This window comes from Amphibalanus amphitrite, unplaced genomic scaffold, assembly GCF_019059575.1.
Source record: "Amphibalanus amphitrite isolate SeventyFive unplaced genomic scaffold, NRLGWU_Aamphi_draft 000171F_arrow, whole genome shotgun sequence".
Classification (NCBI taxonomy): domain Eukaryota; kingdom Metazoa; phylum Arthropoda; class Thecostraca; order Balanomorpha; family Balanidae; genus Amphibalanus; species Amphibalanus amphitrite.
The window spans coordinates 580,010-602,115 of NW_024881666.1; the positions used below are offsets into that span (position 1 = coordinate 580,010).

At 47.0% G+C, this 22,106-nt stretch overlaps 1 protein-coding gene across 6 annotated transcripts in view; it reads left to right on the plus strand.

The window, feature by feature from the left end:
• LOC122383716 (serine/threonine-protein kinase mig-15-like) overlaps positions 1 to 21,665 on the plus strand; it is a 396,652-nt gene extending 374,987 nt beyond the window's left edge. For 3 of the 6 annotated variants that reach the window (XM_043370438.1, XM_043370439.1, XM_043370441.1), the window contains 2 exons: positions 10,420 to 10,608; positions 21,082 to 21,665. In XM_043370438.1, the coding sequence (XP_043226373.1) occupies positions 10,420 to 10,608; positions 21,082 to 21,165 (273 nt within the window). In that variant the 3' untranslated portion in view covers positions 21,166 to 21,665. The remainder of the gene's footprint in view (positions 1 to 10,419; positions 10,609 to 21,081) is intronic. The other 3 variants (XM_043370442.1, XM_043370443.1, XM_043370440.1) reach the window with 2 other exon arrangements.
• Positions 21,666 to 22,106: the final 441 nt, after the last annotated feature.

A 22,106-nucleotide genomic window follows, 5' to 3' on the forward strand; every position in this document is an offset into this window, starting at 1 on the left:
GTGTCCGTGTGTGTGCTGTATGGTACGACTAACACTGTTTTTCTACGACGTGTATCTTGTGACTGCTCGCTGTCCATGGCTCTTCTTCTGATCTGTTTCGCCTTTCCTTGTAGAGTGAGCAGCAGTGCTTCTGGAAATTTAAGCTTTTTGAATGCCTCTCTGATATACAGTAGCTCTTGCTCCAAAAACTCTGTCGAGCAAATTCTGTACGCCCTAAGAAAAAAGCCAATGACCACTCTCCGTTTTGTTCGCTCGCTGTGGGCTGAGTAGTAATGAATAAATCGTCCTTATTGGTCGGCTTGCGGTAGACTGAAAAGCGAAGTTCTCGTCCAACTTTCCTGATTACCACGTCTAGGAACGGAAGCCGTCCTTTCGTCTCTTTCGCCAACGTGAACTGGATGGCCGGCTCCACCCTATTCATGCGTTCCATCAAGTCCTCTGCGTCGGTCGTGTTAGGAACGAGAGCCAACATGTCATCAACGTACCTGTATAAGGTCGTGGAATCACCTAAAATGGGCAAGTAGTGATCCCTTTCGAGAAGTTCCATGTAGAGGCTGGCCAGAACTGCACACAGAGGTGATCCCATCGCGAGACCATTGATCTGTACGAACTCCTCTCCCTGGAATTCGAAGCTACCAAATTGGACACACAGCTTAACCAGCTCAATGTAGTCGTCTTTTGACACAGGGAGCTCGGTGCTCTCTTTTAGATCTAAGACTTCTCTCACTGCTCTTATGGCCCCGTCTATGGGCACATTTGTAAAAAGAGACTTGACATCAAAACTGACCATGTTTTTGTCACTCATATCTTGCTGCTTGAGTCTATCTAAGAGATCGGCTGAATTTTTCAGATGAGTCGGACTCAAAATCCCCAAGCATTGCGTCAAGGGTTTAGCCAAAATTTTCGCTAGTCTATGCGGGGCACTGCCGATGCCTGAAGTGATGGGGCGCATGGGTACCCCTGGTTTGTGCGTCTTCGGTTGCCCCCTCATCACTGGTGCTCTGGGTTTCTCTTCTAGCAAATACTGAAGTTTCTTCCCTGAATCTGTCCGTCGTAGAATTTTCCTAGCTTGGGTTGTGAACTTCTTCGACCTGGTATCACATGTTCCTCGCTGTACCGGTTCAGATGTGGTACGGTCTTCAAGCATAGCTTTCATTTTCGCCACATACTCTGTTGAGTTCATAACCACTACTCCCCCACCCTTATCGGCTGTAGTTATAACAATGTTCGGATCCCTTTGTAACACGTGGAGAGCTTCGATGAATCTCTTGGGAATGGACGGAGACTGTGTAGCCGCTAGAGCCGTCATGCAGATGGTGACGCCCTGCTTGAAGCCCTTCTCCATTTCTGTCTCACCGTGTCTGTGATTCTTGGCGATGAAATCCTGTAAGCCTTTTGTAGGGACGCCGGTATCAAACTTGAGCCCCAGGGAGAGCACTGCCGTCTCGGTGTTAGTCAAGATTCGGTCGGACAAATTGGTGAGCAGAGATTCGTTGCCTGCTTTGTTCCATGGGCTGGATTCGCACAGCATGTTTAGTTTTCTTTGGAGATTAGCTCTGTGTTCAGCAGATTCCGCCTTCAGGTGGTTCTTGAGATGAGTTGGGAGCGTTGCTTCAGAGGTTTGGTTCTTTATAATTATGTTCTTGGAGCCGGCCATCCAGGGTGGATGGAGCCGGCCATCCAGTTCACGTTGGCGAAAGAGACGAAAGGACGGCTTCCGTTCCTAGACGTGGTAATCAGGAAAGTTGGACGAGAACTTCGCTTTTCAGTCTACCGCAAGCCGACCAATAAGGACGATTTTATTCATTACTACTCAGCCCACAGCGAGCGAACAAAACGGAGAGTGATCATTGGCTTTTTTCTTAGGGCGTACAGAATTTGCTCGACAGAGTTTTTGGAGCAAGAGCTACTGTATATCAGAGAGACATTCAAAAAGCTTAAATTTCCAGAAGCACTGCTGCTCACTCTACAAGGAAAGGCGAAACAGATCAGAAGAAGAGCCATGGACAGCGAGCAGTCACAAGATACACGTCGTAGAAAAACAGTGTTAGTCGTACCTACAGCACACACACGGACACAGTACGGAGGCAGATGACACCACATCTAAGTCTGGTCACGACGTCAGGAAAGAAGATCGGACAGCACACAAAGAAGTCAAATCAAAAGACAGAAAACAGGAACAGTGCCGTATACAAAATCCCATGTGGCAGGTGCGACAAGGCCTATTTTGGAGAAACGGGTAGGGGACTTCAAACAAGAATCAGAGAACATAGAAACGACGTACGAAATCACCGAACAACGAACGCTCTTGTGATACACATCGACGAACAAGGCCACCTTCCGAACTGGAACGCAGCAGAAGTTCTCCACAGCGACCTGAACAAGACCCAGAGGTGGATGTTAGAGGCGGCCTACATCCAAACAGAAGACGCTGCCAACATATCAACGGGCTTCTTCAAACTGCACAAGGTAGTAGCACAGAAGATAAAAGAAGAAGGCATAACGAGACGACGCATCACGTAACGAAACTCATTCGAGCGATTTTCGATTCGTTCTGAACAAAAGTGGTCTTGACCAAAAAGTGTGATATGCATTGTAACAAAATATTCAAAAATGTGCTTCTTATTTTGTTGGCTATGTGTTCTGCATTCCCATGACTAAGCAGTAAACAACGAAACGTCGGGAGTTAAAGTGTTTTTTACAACGTAATGAGCGACGGAACGGCCTTGCTGACACTTGCATTTTTACACATCTGTCAAATAATTATATTAAACATGTCTCCGATAGTATACTCTCGGCTATGGACAACAGCGAAATTTCTCTCCTGTGTCTCATTGACCTAAGTAAATGCTTTGATATCATCAACCATTCTAAATTACTTGACAAGCTCCAACTACTTGGGATTGACGCTGGATGGTTCCGCTCATATCTTGAGGGCCACACACAGAGTGTATGTATCAGTGATGGTAGGGGTCACCGCGTACTCTCCAAGTCACTGCCAAACCATGTTGGTGTGTTCCAAGGCTCGGCCCTCGGGCCTTTGTTGTTCACTTGCTTTGCGAACGACATGAGCCTGCATGCCCTTGATGCGCGTATCGTTCAGTACGCTGACGATACGCAGGTGCTCGTCAGTGGCCGTAGGACAGCGATGAGCGACACAGAGACTAGAATGGAGACGACCCTGGCAGCCCTCAGTGACTGGTTTGCGGCCAATGGGTTGAAAGTCAATGCCACCAAGACTGAATTGATTGCGTTTGGCAGCCGGCAGAGCATGCGTCACCTGCCTGACATAAATGTAAGATTTAGAGATGCCGTCTTGAAACCGTGTCAAAAGGTCAAGAATATGGGCGTGACCTTCGATTCTTACCTCACCTGGGATGACCATGTTGCTGCCATTGTTGGTAAATGTTTCGGAGCGCTGATAGGATTGAGCCAGGTGCGCCACTACATACCCGAGGATACGATTGTGACGCTTGTGACTGCCCTTGTTCTCTCACATGTGCGGTACTGCCTGCCCGTTTACGGGAACTGCTCGAAAGGGAACCTCGCACGACTTGATAAGGTCATTAATTTTGCCGCAAGGGTTGTGTCTGGCCGTCGCAAGTATGACCACGTGGCTGATGTAAGGGACGCGCTGGAGTGGCTCTCGGCTGGTGACCTATCGTCGTACGATACGCTGGTGCTACTGCACAAGGTTATCCGAACGGGCGAGCCAGCTGACATTGTCGCTATGTTTCGCCGAAATGAGGAGATGCGCGAGCGAGCGACTAGACGGGATAGCAGGCTGTGGCTACCTGACATCCACACAGAGGCGGGGCGGCGAAGGTTCAGCTACCGTGCAGCCATGCAGTTCAACGCTCTGCCCAGTGATTTTCCGGACATGTCAACAAACAAGTTCAAATCATCGCTCAAACGTCGCTTTCAACACTGATTTAGGCTTATGCATATGGGTTGCATGTATGTCAGCTGTATATATTCATGCATAGCCATGCGTTTTGATGAGTTTTGTGTGATATGTTGAGTGTGATATGTTGAGTGTGATGTCTTTTTGTTCCCTTCTCATATGACGCGGGAGCGTAATAGCCACAACTACCTGTGGATGCCCCCCAGATGTTAAATACAATACAATACAATGCGTACACCCTATATCTCTATTCCATTTACGCTTAGCCCCCGGGTTAAGTTGGTCATGGCCTGGATAATGGCGGTCCTCAGGGAGTCGAAAGTGTTGTGAGTTCCTTTGTTGGACTCTCTCTCTCAAGGACGCCCCACAGATAGTTGTCGCACAGACACAGAAGATCTCGTAGAGAAAGAAGCGGATCCGGCCGGCAGCTCTGTGCTTCAAAGAAGTGATGAGCAGCTCACATCTCCGAGTCTCCTGGTCTTTATGACTTCTGAGAGCATCTGCCTCACCTCGAGAACGTAGCTCATGATATCGGAGATCCTCGTGAATGGCACGAAGAACTGTTGCCCTGCGCAGATTGAGCCTCGAAGTCACCTTCTGCATGGGCAGGCTCGGACCTTCTCCAATAATGGCCTCGGGCTGCTCCAAGAAGTCCTTATTCCGCCTCCGAACCTCGAATTGGCCCTGTTCCTTCCTCTTGGGAGTCAGAGGCTCACTCATCGTCTCTTCAGACTCTTTGAGCAGCTTCGCAAAGTCGTACACGGTCAATTTCGGGAACTGAAATAAGTCCAAAATTTCCTTGGGCGCGCGGCCGCAGCGGAGGGCCACAAAAATCGCGGTGCGGCGCTCTAACTCAGAGGACATTTCTACTTATTTTGTTTCCGATCGATGGCGACTCAAGTCACAAAACTATGAGGATAAGAAGAGTGATATATTTAAAAAAGTTTATATGATACACCAAGTTTAAGTTTTTTTCCGGATTCTAGTGCACACCCCTGTAAACCTTTTTATATTTCTGATATCGGGGTGGGCGGTGTTCCCCAAAGGGCGGTGTTCCCCATCTTCCCCTACTAAATCCTGTAAGATTTATTTCCTTGTAAATGATCCTCTAGTATAGGACACTTGCAAAGCTGCGGCATTGCAAAGTCTAACTTATGTCGGTCAGTGTTCTGGTCTGGCCTGAAATTAGGGCTTTGTGTCTTAAAGGTAGTGTGCCAGCTTTCCTGGACCGTATGGAGTTAATGGCCCAGATAAGGAGAACCGGATTTTTAGAACTTATCCATACCTTCAAAACTCATGGAAACGTCTTAAATTCTTCAAATTTTGAGTACCCCAGTGCGAAATTCGCCCCGACGGGTTGTCGGTTGTACCCCAACCACATTTCACACCACTATGAACAATAAATGCACACACTGAAATCGCTATTACCGATAGGTTCATCCAATCAAGTTTCGATAAACCCGTTCATCATCATCTCCTGCGGTTTCGAACACGCCTGTTAGGTGGTGCGGTCTACCGCAGGTGGCTTCTGCTCATACTTTGTGGTGCGGTGGTGGTGCGTCGGGCCGCGCGCTCTGACTTCGGCCAAGAAAAATGCGTCAGCTGATCATTGTCATTTCTGCCACTTTCATGTCGTGAGATGGGGTCATAACTTTAGAGACGGCTGTGTCATATCAATTATTTTACATAAAATAATATTTCAAACCATAAATTAATGTTCGACAGCCAAATTAAAGAAACAATACCAATACAGGCTTACAGTTTAAATTCGACATTGTGTTGTCTACGATTAGACAGCTGGTAGCTCATTCCCGTACGTCGTAACTCTATAATGACCTTTGCTTATTGTCACATGTGCGCCGCATTCGTGATTGTTGCCGACGCCTGTTTGCAGGTCAGTCCACTACAGTTGTTATACATATCTAAAAACCGATAAACTTTTAGGCAAAAAAGCACTATTTTAGGCCCATTTTTGATTTTTTTGCGATATTAGGTAAAAACAGAAGCTTCTTATCCTAGGAAAAATAAAATGGGAAATCATTGGAAGGTGGCACACTAGGGGAAGTTGGGGCAATGCCGGAGTTGGGGCAAAGCCGAAATTCGAGATATTTCGAAAACCGTAAGACATGGATGCCACCTGTCAGTGATGCTCTGAAGCTTAAGTGACTACAATTATCGCATGTTTGTTACGAGTCGTCATTCGGAATACTTCGACTGTAAGGGCGCCAAGAGCGTTTTCAAGGTACGTTTCCCTTGTACTACATGCGCCTTTGAAGCTGCATTTTTTACTCATTATGCTACCGTTTGTCTGGCCAATTCGGTCAAGTAATCTTTAGCATGTCTTTGCATAAGTGTGCTGCCTATTTGAAATTTATACAGCACGTTGAAAAGTTATGGGCCTGCAAATGAAAGTATGGCTGGCTGGGGTAATGCCGAAAACGTGCGATTACGCACGTGTTAAAAGCACGCTACGTGGACTCTACTGCTGTAGAATAGCAACGCGTATTTTTAGTCACACAAATTACACTTTCGACCGACACAACGGCCTGTTACCTATAAGGAATGATTTACCTGGCATTTTCTTATTATATCACACAATTATAACTTCCAGTGTGCACCGCGTCCTCAAGCTCTTGAAACGTGTGTCAGCTTTGATGAATTCTGGATAAAGTTTGAGATAAAATGGCAAAACATCAATGTCGGCATTCCCCGTAGATCATTTCTCCCATTTTCGGCTTTCCCCGCAGTCCGGGGCAACGCCGAAAAAGTCACTTCTTTGATATTTTTAGTTTGTGCGCTTAACGGTATGCGAATTCATCAAATGCGCCTGGTATGTTTGAAAGGCAAAAGACTGGCCTCTCGAATGACGCCAACAAGAATAGCGTATGTTGTCTACCTTGCGTGCTACGGGCGTCAGAAAAAAAGTCTTCGGCGTTCCCCCAACTTCCCCTACCTTTAAGCAGACTTGTGCCGTGACCGAAAATCAAGATCCAGGGCCCAATCTTACCAATGCCGTAAATAGGATTTGGCAGCACTGGCCGGAGTTTACGGCACTGATATCAAAGATGTCCTTTTTATTTACCTCCAGCTAATCTTGTCCAATGATTTTGATGGCGTGAATGATTATGAATGTCACCAGAACGAATGAATAAGTGAATGTGGAAAAGTTATGAATGTTACCAAATACCGTGAATGCGCATTCACGGCATTTGGTAAGATTGGGTCCTGGGCCCAATCTTACCAATGCCGTGAATAGGATTTGGCAGCACTGACCGGAGTTTACGGCACTGATATCAATGATATCCCTTTTAATAACACTCAGCTAATTTTGTCCAATGATTTTGATAGCGAGAATGATTATGAATGTTACCCGAACGAAGGAATAAATGGATGTTGAATAGTTTTGAATGTTACCAAATGCCGTGAATGCGCATTCACGGCATTTGGTAAGATTGGGCCCTGGATCCTTAAGGTCCCACGGCAAATTCAATTTCTAGAATCCAAGGTTTCCAAAGTCCCACGGCAAAGTCAATTTCTAGAATCCAAGGTTTCCAAGGCCCCACGGCAAATTCAATTTCTAGAATTTAAGGTTTCCAAGGCCCACGGCAAATTCAATTTCTAGAATCCAAGGTTTCCAAGGTCCCACGGCAAAATGTGCCGTTTCCATGGTCGTTTGAATCCGGATTCGGAGCTAATCCGGATTCAGAAGTGTCATGGAAACGGGGCTAGTGTCGTGGCAAATGTGCATACGCACAAATCGGGCTAATACTTATGCATTTGCACTTGATATAAGACCAGTGTGGCTGCACCAGTCGACCCAGTCCAAAGGCGGAGGGTTAACTGGCCCGTCGGTATATTGAGGTAACTCTCAATGTCGTCCTCAGACCGTTGACCGTTGCTAAAGAAAAGAAACGATACAAATTAGCATACAGCGATAACAAAATACGCGGGAACACAGGAAGGGAAAGTAAACGAAAGCAAACCAGGGAACCACCGTGCATCGTTGCTTATACAATATTGCGACAGTCAAACCAGTAATGCAATTATTTGTTCGGTAATACAGTTATAGTTCGGCTACCATTCAGCCAGATCATAGAGTTTATCAATCCTGTGCCGATTATCGAGCATGATCGAGGCCCTATTTACGCCGCAATAACAATCTGACAGGCACCTACAGGCAAGTTACGCCTGCTGGGTCCTCCAAAGCCACGCTCGGCCACATGCCTCACATCGGCCTTTCAAATCATCCTATGAACAAGCGGAAGGTTATCAACATGGCCAGACAAATCTGAAGCAAATCGCTGTCTTTCGCTCCAGCGCTACACCAATACATGAGATATTCAAACAAACCATTGCTTACAGTGAGGCTATAACAAAATCAATGCCGACAATACCACCCAGGATTACTCTCCAACTCACCATTCGTGACGCGGGAGCACACACATCGCACCACGCCCCAGCCGGGAGACCGAATGGCGGCGCAGCGCTGATGCTGACCTGACCCAGCTCGCTGCCAAGCCATAATGTTCCTACGCGACATGCACTTGAAAGTCGCATGATCACCAGAAGAGCTTTCACAGGGAAATGAAACTTGCCGGATCCAATATCCATTAAGAGTCTCACAACTTGTATATCTCGGATTTTTCCTTAAGGTCATATGAGGTCAGGTCATTTTCGTGACCTCACCATTATAAGTCAAGGGGAAAAAATAAAAACTACTATTCTGGCGCCGGGAACGATCTCAGACTATCTCAAGCACACAGAGTCGTGATTTGATGCACTCCTTGCAAGGTTACATGCGTAACTTTTGCAATGTTGACCTTGCGTGACGTCATTTATGACGTCATTAGGGTCATATTAGTTTTTCGTCATTAACTCCCGATCAAATTCAGCTAGCAAGTCTAAAAAGCCACCAATGGACTCATTAAGACCTGCTGAATCGAATGATATGCGACATGACCTACTTCGAGCAATTTCGTGACCTGAGGGCGCTGACCTGACCGTGACCTGAGGTCAACACCCTAAGTTGACCTCACCCAAACAAAATGTATATCATTCGACGCGCCTGAGCGAGGCGAACACGATGCTGCCAAAATCGCGGGTCTGCGGCCGTTTTTGCGAAGTTATTTGCCAAAAACGGAACCGTACCTTGGGGCACTTGACCTGACCTCAGAGGTCACCTGTTGACCCAGGACCTTAACCCTCGCCCGTATTGGTGTTTTTTTCCAGCCGGGAACGTATAAGGTGTTCGTTGGACTCCCCCCCCCCCTTGCCGTTTCGCCCCGGATCGAGCTAGAGCTTTGCGGAAAAAACGAGCGTGCTGCCCGTGATAAGAAGAAGCCGATGATACCCAATATTAAGGTCCTAGCCCCTAGGTCATTGGTTGACTTTCCAGGTCGGGTCAATGACCCAACAGTCGGGAAAATCGGGACATGTTAGAACGTTAAGTGTGGCTGCTATGGGTTTTTCGGGGTGCTGATCACGAATATCATGTTAGTTTTGATCACAGATGATGTGTCTTCATGCATTTAGGCCAGGTCGGGTCAGGTCAGGTCAGGTCATCCAGTAGGGGTCCTGCCGGGTATTCGTAGTAGGTGTCAACCGCCTCTGACAGCTTCGTAACATGTTACGATGGCACAAAAAAAAACTTCGTAAATGTTCATATGGTTGCTAAATTCGAATTCAGCTCCCAAAACTGGCCTAGAAACATGCAAAACTCGAAAAAGTGAACCGAGGTCATCAAAGGTCAATGACCTGACCTGATCTTCAGGCGACCTTGACACCCACCCTAATGCATGGGGGCAACATTATATCACATGTTTGAACGCTTCAAACCACGAAAAGACTGCAAAAGCGCGGCTAATGCGAGCCGACACACGCCGAATCGCGATTCCGGCCAAACATGGTCTCGAAAAGTAGGTTACAGGTCAAAGGTCATTTGGGTCAGGGTCATGAAATTTTCAGAATAGGTGTAAAATTGATCAACGCGAGGGTACTGAAAGTTTCGTCGGGATCGGCCGCTTTTTACGCGAGTTATTCGCGAAAAAAACGAGGGTGGTCCGTTCGATTCCCCCCCCCCCCCTTCTATACGGACGAGGGTTAAAATCGGGTATCAATCTCTGCGTCTCGTAACGGTGCACACGCCCGTTTTTCCGCGACGCGTTAGCTCCACCAGGGGCGAAACGGCGAGGGGGGTCGTATCCCCCCTGCCTTAAATTTGCCTTAAATTGCCTTAAGGTAGAGTCTGCTCCAATACGCCCCGCGCCGGGCCAATCCTCTGGAGCGAAAATCCTAGTAATGTTGTGTCTATGGTGCTCATTGAATTGAAGTTGGGGGTTAATGTAATAAAAAAAAACACACACACACAATTACAATGTGGCAACTCTTGATGTCATCTCATTTGGTGTTTATGTCGAGCAGCGTATATGGTATCGCTTATTTGAGTGCTCGCGGAGTGATGTTCGTCCGGCCGGCCGGCCAGCGGAGTCACAGCCACTGCCCTGTCCGCCCCGCAGGTTTCCAAGAACATAATCGTCCAGTGGGGCGAGATGCCCACTTCTGTGGCGTACATTGGCACCGGCCAGATTATGGGCTGGGGAAACAAGGCCATCGAGATCCGCTCCGTCGAGACGGGTCACCTGGATGGCGTGTTCATGCACAAAAAGGCGCAGAAGCTCAAGTTCCTGTGCGAGAGAAACGACAAGGTGAGTGAGTATCGTGGCCGCGAGTCGCCGTTGTAATGAGCTAATTTGAAATTACATTAGAGGCCTGTTTCACTAAAAACTTTTAATTACAAGGGTTTGAGCTTTACAAATCATAAGCATTTTTAACCCTCGCCCGTAAACGGTGTTTTGCCACCTTCGCCCATGCAGTTGGTGCGACCCCCCCCCCCCCCCTGGCGTTTGAAAACGGAGCGTCGTAGAGCTTAGCGGAAAAGACCAACGATTGCTCTCAACGAGATCTCGCGATTGGTGGTATATTTTTTGGTCCTAGGTCAACATTTGACCTACTTATGACCGGTCAAAGGTCAAATTTTCGGAAAAAATCTAGCTTTTTCATATTTCCGCGCCGATTGCGGCAAAACGGTAAGAGATATCGACTTGAAACCTTCATTATCGTGATCCTTGATCAATTCTCTATCGTTTGGTGTGTATTTCGATGTCATAACTCTTCTTTAGTCATGCTTATTTAGTTTAGTTGTCCTTAACAAATGTTAGCCACACGGGTCCCAGTATGTAAGAAAACAGTGCAAGCTTAAAAAAATTGTTCCATCGGTTCTCAAGTTATGGATCATAAATGACCCAACCGGCATTAGCATAGTCACAAATAAGGAGTTATCACGAAAACCGATTCAGCTAGATACCTTATTGTGTATACTGTATAGCGGTCTCAGCCAAACAATATTAACACGCGCACTGCAGCGGGTCTGAGCCGAACACGAACTGCAGGGGGGGGGGTTGAAAACAACCCCCCCTGAGATCTCGAAAACGGCGCAACGTAGCGACAAGCGGTAAACGGCGTTGGATAGGTTAAGATGAGATCTACAAGAAATACTAAGATCATTTTTGGGTCAGGTCAAAAACGAGGTCACCAGAGGTCACCGAACACAAAATGTTACGATTTTCACAACAGGAATTTCGCGGTAGTTTTTCTTGAATAACTTGTCTTGCACACAAGACAGAGGATCGATTCGAACGCCATCGTTCTTAGCTCGTCAAGGCGCATCGAATGATATATAATATGACCTCGAAAGGTCAAGTTGAAAAATTGACCTCAGGTCAAGGTCATGACCTGACCGAAATAGGTCATGTTGCATATCATTCGATCCGCATTGACGAGAAAAACACGATAAACGTCGAACGGAGTCTCTATCTCTATTCAATCTCAAGTTATTGAAGAAAAACCGCTGGTGACCTCAGGTGACCTAAGATGACCTGGAGATCACCTTCCAAAGGTCGTAAGTGATATGTTTCGGTGAAATCACCAACAGGGACCTGTAATACTATGATCCTGAGCGTATTGAAGTCATAGGATGGCATTCAGAGTAAGTTGAAATTTCTCCCATTGACTTATAATGGGCCGGTCGCAAAAATGACCTGACCTTAGGTCATCGATATAAAAATTCCGAGATATACAAGTTGTAGCTCGTGATGACTTTACTATTTCCTGTGGGTTTCAAGATCATATCTCAACAACTGTGGGCTTGGTGGGATTGCAAACTTCGAAATTTACGTTTCGAGGTAGGGTCACTTGACCTGACCTGGTGACCTGACCATAGGTCACCTGGGGTCAAAATTTTTACTCAAGGTGTGCAAAAGTTGGGAGAACAGGTATGCAAAATTTGGCGGCGCTACGCGCCGCCGTTTTCTCGCGATTTGCGAAAAACCACAGGGGGGGTTGAAAACAACCCCCCCCCTGCAGTGCGCGTGTTAAGAGGCACTACATTGCAATGCTTTGCAACGTCTTATTGGCGAGGCCGTTGGTGCCGCTGGCAGGCCTCTGGTGCCCCTGTTAGGCCTCTGGTGCTCCTGAGGGGACACCATAGGTCAGGCAAGCAAGCTTGGCACCACAGTCCATGGAAGGGCTGTGGTGCCCCTGGGCCCTGACAAGCCTGAGGTGCCCCTGACAGGCTTGTGGAGCCCCTGACAGGTCTGTGGTGCCATTGCTAGGTCTGTGGTGCCCCTGGCAGGCCTGTGGTGCCCCTGGCAGGCCTGTGGTGCCCCTGGCGGGCCTGTGGAGCCCTTTACTAGCCCAAGGTGCACGTGCGAGGCTAGTGGTGCCCCTGTGAGGTCGATGGTACCCCTGGCAGGCCTCTGGCTGGTGCCCCTGGCAGGTCTGTGGTGCCCCATGACAGATCTGTGGTGCTCTTGCTAGGCCGATGGTGCTCCTGCAGGCCTGTGGTGCCCCTAACAAGCTTGTGGTACCCCTGACAGGCCCGTGGTGCCCCTCGGCCGGCCGAGTCGCCGGCCCGCCCCGCGTCACGGCCCTGGACAACCGGTCCGCTCATGATATCCCAACATCGCAACACTAGGCCTTAGGTGCCCCTGTCAGGCCTGTGGTGGCCCTGATAGGTCGGTGGTGCCCCCGGGTCCCAAGGGAGGTCATGAGTGACCCATATGTTCCCCTCCTTTGGATCCGCCACTGTGATCTGATCACAACCCCAAGAAATAAATAATCGTATAATCATCAATTGCTTCCCTTGTATTCAACATACGAGAAAATTGACAACACTATTGCCGGCTGGGTCATTTATGACCCAAGGATATTTATCGAGGAAAGAAAGTTATCCGATGGCGACAAGAAGGGCAAAAATATACATCATGCCTTTTTCAGACAAATTTAGATGCCAGGTGGACGATCATTCAACAGATAGTAAAGTGCAAACATAATATAATGTTACTTTTGGGGGCGGCGCGCCATTGCCAGTGACAGGCGGCTGTGCAGTCCAGCCGTCTTTGGCTCCAGAAACTTCAGTGGACGAGCTCACACGAGTTTTATGCGGCTCCGACGCTCGTCGCTGAACCCACAAATCCAACAAAACACACGCACAAGTTCCTCAAAGTGCCACTTGCCTCCATTGAGAAAAAAATGTTAAGATGTTGCTTTTGGGTCATATATGACCCAAGCGGCATTAATGGGTTAATAGCTCCCATACCTACCGGTCTTTAACGCAATAGCCGCTGGGGGGGGGGGGCATAAAATTGTCCCCTCTTTACGTTTTGTGGGATATTTCCAAAACCTGATGAGCGAACGAGCAAACTTCGCATAGCTTCAAATGAATACCTAGACAATGTTTGAGGAAAGTTTGGGGGTTGTAGCCCTCAAGATGACGTCACAGTGACGTCATAAAGTTTTGTCGTTTTCTGATAAGTATCGGGGTTACATGAGCACAGTAAATACTTATTTAGCCGCTAATTCGAATTAGGAACGCATTACCGACTCATGTAGCCACCTGCTAGTACGAATCGGCGATCCGATCCGCGGTTACATGAGCAAAGCAAATACGTATCACGATCGGATTCACCGCTAATGCGAATCAGGAGCGTACTACCGACTCATGTATCCACCTGCTAATACGAATCGGCGGTCCGAACAAAATCCGCAGGGAAAGAGGCTTAGAAGCGAATAGGACCAAGATACATATTACAGGAACTATTTCTTTCTAAAAAGAAACATTAAAATGCAAAATAATAGGTATTTTTTCATTTTCTTCTTTTGAAATAATAATTAAAAAAATATGTTGGTATTTTGTCAAGTTTTCAAAAATAAATATAGTGAAAACCAAAAAGAAAATATCAAAGTACTTTCTGTTGAAACATTTTTCTGACAGCACTACAGAAGCAAGACAACTTTATGTTTAACTTTTTTTTGTTTAGTTAATTGAGAATGTTTAGAGCAGATTAAATGCAAAAAAAGACACAAGAAATTAAGTTTTTAATTCAGTCACCTCTATTGCTACGGAAAAGCGCCACATTTGTATGCTATTCCGTTTGTAGTGCGCATTACCTTCCGTCAGGCCGAGAGCCAAACTGGATCCGTTTGACGTCACTGATACGAATTTGCTCATGTATTTGGTGCACTGAATGCGTTCTTGGGGAGCTGATGCGAATTAGCGTAGTGCGTATTTGGAACGGTTCGCTCATGTAATCGAGGCACACGATTCGGGCCGTATTTCACAAGAACTATTCTTTGCTGAGTGGAAGCGTCAAAATGCAAAATACTAAGCATTTTTTTATTGGCTGCCTCGTAGAAAATAGCAAAAAGAAATGTTGATATTTCGGTTTAGTCTTTGAAGGTGAATTTGATAAAGATCAAAAATAAAATGAATGAAATATTTTGATAGATAATTTTTTTTCTGACCACCCTGCTGTCGCTGCATGGTGAATCAGTGCACAGTGACTTAAAACAAGAAAACTTTGTTTTCATTTTTTGATTTCATGTTAATTTTAAATGTTTTTGAGCCTATCAAATGATATAAGTATTTAAAATTTAGTTCAGTCGTCCCGGTAAATGCCGCAACTGCGCCATGACTGTACGCTAATCCTATTCCGTTTGTGATGCAAATTACCGGCCGTCGAGGAGTCAGCCCGGGTGAGCCAAACAAGATCCGTTTGACGTAGATAAAACGAATTAGTCTCATGTAACCGGTGCCGTAGATACGTTTGTGGGGAGCTGATGCGCATTAGCGTAGTGCGTATTTGGAACGGATCGCTCATGTAACCCCGTTAAAGGACCGTTTCTGATGTCGCTGAGCATGAAGCTCAACTGTAAATGGACTATACAGCACCTGCTGGCATCCTAAAACATCTAAGGACACTTTCATCTAGTTCTTGACCAATAATCGGTCCTTTATATTCGGTCTCATATATGAGATGTATCGCGGTATATCGGATATATCGCGAGGAAGCTGAGAGTCGCAAATCTATAATTTGACTTCTGACGTCACTGTGACGTCATTTTAAATGGGATCGACACCAAATTTGAACTCAACCTCGGCTAGGTATCCAGAAAGATACATGCATAGTTTCGTTTCTCTATCTTTTCGCGCTGCGACGATATCAACGCAGAGGTAAAGGGGGGGGGCAACTATGTATATGCCCCCCCCCTTCAGCGGCCGGCGGGTGGCGCGGAGGCCCAGCGGTCGCCGGATTAACCTTCCAGGCGGTGGGGGGGGGGCAATTTTTTGCCCCCCCCCCTTAAGTTTTTTTTTCAATATATCTCCAGAACCGCTGCGCCGATCCTCACCAAACTTTCAGTACCCTCCCGTGAACAGCTATTGCACATTGTGACCAAATTTTTTCCAAAGGCTCTGATAGGTTGGCTACAAATGACGTCAGAGTGACATCATTCTACAAATGACGTCAGAGTGACGTCATTTCTGCCATTTTTGACCCAAAAAAGGTATCGCGGGAAGAGCTGTCAGGCCTACAGCTTTAGAGATACAGAAAAATATTTTAGACATAAAAGGTGTAGAATTGAAATGTAAAATTAAAAGGGCTACAAAACTGCTATCTCGAATTTATGAAATTTTTGGATTTTGACCCCCAAAATAAAAAGTATATTTTTGAATATAATAACCGTAAAATCCAAAAAGTTTTTTGAATTTCGAAAAAAATAGAAAACATGTGATAGTCCTACCACCTTCTATCTACATACCAAATTTGAGATCGATACTTCTTTTTTTGGCCAAGTTATAGCGAAAAAAACTGTTCAAAATTGATGACGTCAAATTTTCAAACTCAATTTTTAGCAATTCTAGACCTCGTAGCGCAAAACAAAGACCACAATTAATTAGACTCCCCGTGACGAGCTGCATCGAATCAATGCCCATTTTATGCAAAACTATCAATTTTGAAATTTGACCTTTTTTACCTGATCTTGACCTGACCTCCACCAAAAAATGACCTAAACTGTACCTGATGGTCTAATAACCAACATCATTGAGTTGGAAATGAAAAATTGGCCATTAAACATGCATCGCACAACCTTCAGGTCACCAAGGGTCACCACATGAACCCAACTTTACTGACCTGTGACCTGACCTGGTATGACCAGTGACCTGTTATAGCAACATATGTACTAGACACCTGACGCCCTATCGCTGATTTTCGACAAAATGCGTTTTCCTCGGTGTTATAGCGCTTTCCCTAGAAGATCCGTGAACGGTGAAACATTTTATCTTTGACCTGACCTGTGACGTCATCGGTGACCCCGAGGTCAATGAAATTTGCTTATTCTCGACAAATTTGACAGGGCTATCGAACGCCGTTTCAATTTTCCGGATCCGTCCAGTAGTTTCGGAGATACGGGGAAGGGCAAAAAATGCCCCCCCCCCCACCGCGCGGAAGGTGGCCGGGAGGCGGCCCCCGCCGAAGTTAGTTGGTAGCACTGCTGCTCCACGGCGTACATTTCCTACCAGCCCATAGGGTTTACATGTTAAATGGCCTGTTTTCAGCGAGCGATATCTCGGTCAACCTTTGAAGGAATCAATGGTTCTTAGTCTCAAATGATAGATCGATGAATTTTCTTTCGACAATTCCTCTACCATTTTTCACGAAACCCAGCCGATCTTCTACGGCGTACAGGGTAAAGATTTCTCTGCACGCCAGCACCCACGATCCGCCTCTCCGATCGTCGGCGCGCGGTCCTCGGTAGCGCAGTCGGTAGCGTATCGGGCTACGGATCCGAGGGTCGTGAGTTCGAATCCTGGGAGCGCCGCGTGATTTCGGCTAGAATCGAATGATGTAGATTCTTGAATGTTTGCATAATCAATTATGAATAGCTAATAGAATGTATCTGCCCACTAATCGGCCCCTAAAACCTGTTATTTTAGAAATTTAAGAAATGAATGTCACGTGCGCGTCACAACTGCCGACCATAAGCGCTACCATATTCTAGTTTGAACTAACTTTTTGCTAGTCCCGACCACATATAGTAGGTTTTCTAGTAGATATACTAGAAATGCCTACCAAAGTTCGTCCTACCCGTCACTCAATATGGGGGGACCATCAAAGCGTCCAAAACCGCAGCATCCAAAGTACGCAACATCCAAAACCGCAGCACCCAAAGTACGCAACATCCAAAACCGCAGCGTCCAAAGTACGCAACGTCCAAAATACGTCCAAAATCGGGTTTATAGGGGGCATTCACAAAGTCCAAAACCGAAACATCCAAAACCGCAACATCCAAAACGTATAATCCAAAAACGCAACATCCAAGGACGCAGCATCCAAAGTACGCAACATCCAAAGTACGCAACATCCAAAGTACGCAACATCCAAAGTACGCAACATCCAAAGTACGCAACATCCAAAACCGTTAGGTTAGGTTAGGTTAGGCTAGGTTAGGTTAGGTTAGGCTAGGTTAGGTTAGGTTAGGTTTCCTTATCCCCGGTAGGCATTAATCAGTAGGTTAGGTTAGGTTAGGTTAGGTTAGGTTAGGTTAGGTTAGGTTAGGTTGGGTTTCCTTATCCCCGGTAGGCAAAAATCAGTAGGTTAGGTTAGGTTAGGTTAGGTTGGGTTAGGGATAGGCAAAAATCAGTAGGTTAGGTTAGATTAGGTTAGGTTGGGTTAGGGATAGGCAAAAATCAGGTTAGGTTCGGTTCGGTTAGGTTAGGTTAGGTTAGGTTGGTTTTGGATGTTGCGTGCCTTGGATGTCATGGTCTTGGACGTTGTGGTTTTGGAGGTTAGGTACTTTGGATGTTGCGTTTCTTGGATGATACGTCTTTGGACGGTGCGGTTTTGGATGTTTCGGTTTTGGACTTTGTGAATGCCCCCTATAAACCCGATTTTGGACGTATTTTGGACGTTGCGTACTTTGGACGCTGCGGTTTTGGATGTTGCGTACTTTGGGTGCTGCGGTTTTGGACGCTTTGATACGGACCCGCCAATCATATTGCACCAGCCGCTGGCGTGACGTCGGCCATGACGTCAGAGAAGGGGCGGAGCGTAGTTGGTTAGCCAGCTGTTTTCACAGGCGGCGGGCGGCGGGCGCGCGATTTTGTTTGTAATCAATCGTTGCCAAGGCCGTATTGGTATAGATGGTTGCAGCGTGATTGATTTTGATTGTTTGATTGATGTGATGCGACGAGTATCATGGATGAGGATCTCTAACTATGCTCCAAAATGCCGAAGATCCGAAAAGTGCCTCGCCAAAATCGATGCCGCTAGACGGGCGTATAAGTTTCAAGTTGATCTTTTAAGCCGTCTGCCGTTCAGAGCGCCGCCGAGTCGGCCTATTTAGACGTCCGATTTCGTTAGAATCCAGAATGATTTTCGGCGAAATGCACAAAACCCGTGCACTGACAGCGTGCACACCTAGCAAACAACACGGAGACGGTCGAGACGCGTCGTTTCATACCACCCACTCTGACCTGCAACATGCGTGTGAGCCGCCAACCGCGTTCGTCAATAAGAGGGGTTTGCTTTATATTACTTGCAGGCTTACGTAAAACCGTTCAATTAGACGCCGGAGCTCATGAGAAAAACTCGCCGCCCCGAGAATCAAACTCGGCTCCTCTAGGTGATATGCGAGAATTATAGCCACTTGGCCACAGGCGCTTGGTGGACGATCGGTCTGATTGACATTCAAACTTTGCGGGCAACTGTGTTTACCAATTATGCTATCGTAAGTATAACTTGGTCCTTCAAGTTATACATATACAAGTTATACAAGTTATACAAGTTATACAAGTTAAGTTATATATAAGTTATTCAAGTTATACAGGGGGCCTTCAGGTGACCAATGAGGCTACAGGGGCCCATCAGGTGATCAGGGGCTCCTCAAGTGACCAGGGCCCCGCAGGTAACCAGGGGGCCTCTCAGGTGACCAGGGGGACCCTCAGATGGCCAGGGCCGCTCAGGTGACCATTGAGGTAACCAGGAGGCCTTTCAAGTGACCAGGTGCCCCTCAAGTGACCAAGGGTCCCCTCAGGTGACCAGGGCCTCTCATATGGCCAGGGGCCCCTCAGGTAACAAGTGGCCCTCAGTTAGGAAGGGGCGCTGTGGGCTTGTCACTGACAGAAACCCTCTTCGATATTTTTACAGTGAAAGACGTTCTGTCTAGTATTGGAATGAGATCCCTGGACCGCTGGGGCTGGGGTTCCGCTGGGGTTCCAGAATCAGAATCATTGATTTTTTGGCCCCTGGAGTCGGAATCGGAAGCGATTCCGCTTGGCTAATACAAAGCTGGAATCGGAATTGGAATCAACTCCACTTTCCCAGTGACTGGTGGAATCGGACTAGAATCAACTCCGCTTGTTCTGAAACGGAATCGGAATCGATTCCAGGTGGCTGGAATCGAGCTCAAGTCTGGCGTTAAGAAGGCCACTCGGTGCGGTATGTTCAGTGTGTCTCAAATGTTCGTTGACACATTTTCCATGTTGATAAAGCAAATAAGAATGAGCCAAAAATATACGGCTTTGATGCATATGTGCACACATGACAAATACCTATGCGTGCTTTGACAACGAATTCGGAATGTTGGAAACCAAATCCTTTGCTCCAAAAATATTTGCCGATACCGATTTTCGTCACGTCAGCTGCCGGAGGCTGATAAAAGGTGACCTGCTTTCAAACTTTTGCAGGGAAATCCACTGTAGTTTCTGCGTCGGATTTAGGTTTGACGAGCTCCCCGGCCACATTTGCTTCTCCCTGAAAGCCGACAGCTTGCATTGACAGTTGACACCATTCATGAGTATTTTGTAGGCATTCTCTGGCGCCAACTCCTTCACATAGACTGGCGCCGACATCCAAAGCACCATTTTTCTTTTGCAAAACGACCCCATTCCTGAACAAACGGGAAATGCCAGGGGTAAATTTTTCACATAATATCATAGCCGAATGTGTAGGCCATCTGTTTCTGAGACACACCGTTCAAATTTTGCAAATTCCAAACGCTGGACATTCCTCATGCCAAAACATTCGCTGGGTTGCGGAGAGTTTTCCTTAAGACAGCTTCTGCTTTGTAAACGGCTGAAGCCCGTCTATCACGTGGTCTTGTCGGAATTTTGTGTCTGAAAGAAAGCTATTCGCTCCAGATCTACCTCTTGAAACTTCCTAGGATCAAATTTTACACTTATTTACCATGGGGGGGGGGGCAATTGCCCTTGACTTTGACAATTTTTGTTATATTATAAAAAGTAACATTTTAGATATAATGAAGAATTTTAACGATGTTTTGTCTTTATTGTACGATGATCTACTATTTTTGAAACTGGGTACCCTTTATTTATGAGCTTCTTGCCAGTTTTCAATAGTTTTGGCCGCATTTGTAGCTGCTTTCTGGCATACGAGTCTGCTCTTGTACGAGGGAGGGTCGTTCAAAACGCTGTTATATAGTCTCGTATGGTTTCGTCCTTCAAAATTTTTAATCACCATTTTTTTTAATGATCATCATGTTGTACCCATGTACCCATTTTTATGCCAGTTTCATGGTCAGAGGTGAACCCTTTTTCTGAGCTCATGAAGGGTCGAACGCATTTGAAAACAATGACACTGTTTGAGGACGGTTGTTAGCAATGCCCCTGCAAAATTTCGACATTGAATTTCCTTTTGATTCAGAATAATTGACGAAAAAGCATGGTTGGTAGGTGTCAACGAACTTTTGAGTTACCATCCCTGTATGAGACGGTTGCGCGCAGAGAGCGTCTACTGATGCACGTCTTGGCTGGCCGGCAGGTGTTCTTCTCCTCGGCCAAAGGTGGCTCCGCCTGCCAGATCTACTTCATGACACTGAACAAGCCCGGTATGGCCAACTGGTGAGATGGTGTCGAGACGCCAGAGCCCGGGGGTGGCGGCGCACCCGTCACCGGCGGAGACCACCGGGCCCTAGCCGACGCCAGTGCCGCAGGTGCCGGCTGCTCTGGGCAGATGACCGCGGCGTGAGCGGCTGAGAGCGTGCCGTGCGCACCAGCACACCGAGCTGTTAAAAGTACCATGTGAGCGCTAGCAGTGCCGGTTTAGCGGCAGTGTCGGCGCTGCCGTGCCCGCGGCTTCTCTGTGCCACCGTCTGTGAGGGCATCATGGGCGAAGCTCTAGCGACGCTGAATCCCGCTGCACGTACATTAGTCATAGGCTGTATTTGTGCGGCATTGGGTCTAACGGACCTGTCTAAGCCGCTCGGCTACGACTCACTCTAGTTCACTCTACGCAACCCATCGTGTCATTCTGCGACTCTCTCTCTCTCTCTCTCTCTCTCTCTCTCTCTCTCTCTCTCTCTCTCTCTCTCTCTCTCTCTCTCTCTCTCTCTCTCTCTCTCTCTCTCTCTCTCTCTCTCTCTCTCTCTCTCTCTCTCTCTCTCTCTCTCTCTCTCTCTCTCTCTCTCTCTCTCTCTCTCTCTCTCTCTCTCTCTCTCTCTCTCTCTCTCTCTCTCTCTCTCTCTCTCTCTCTCTCTCTCTCTCTCTCTCTCTCTCTCTCTCTCTCTCTCTCTCTCTCTCTCTCTCTCTCTCTCTCTCTCTCTCTCTCTCTCTCTCTCTCTCTCTCTCTCTCTCTCTCTCTCTCTCTCTCTCTCTCTCTCTCTCTCTCTCTCTCTCTCTCTCTCTCTCTCTCTCTCTCTCTCTCTCTCTCTCTCTCTCTCTCTCTCTCTCTCTCTCTCTCTCTCTCTCTCTCTCTCTCTCTCTCTCTCTCTCTCTCTCTCTCTCTCTCTCTCTCTCTCTCTCTCTCTCTCTCTCTCTCTCTCTCTCTCTCTCTCTCTCTCTCGTTGT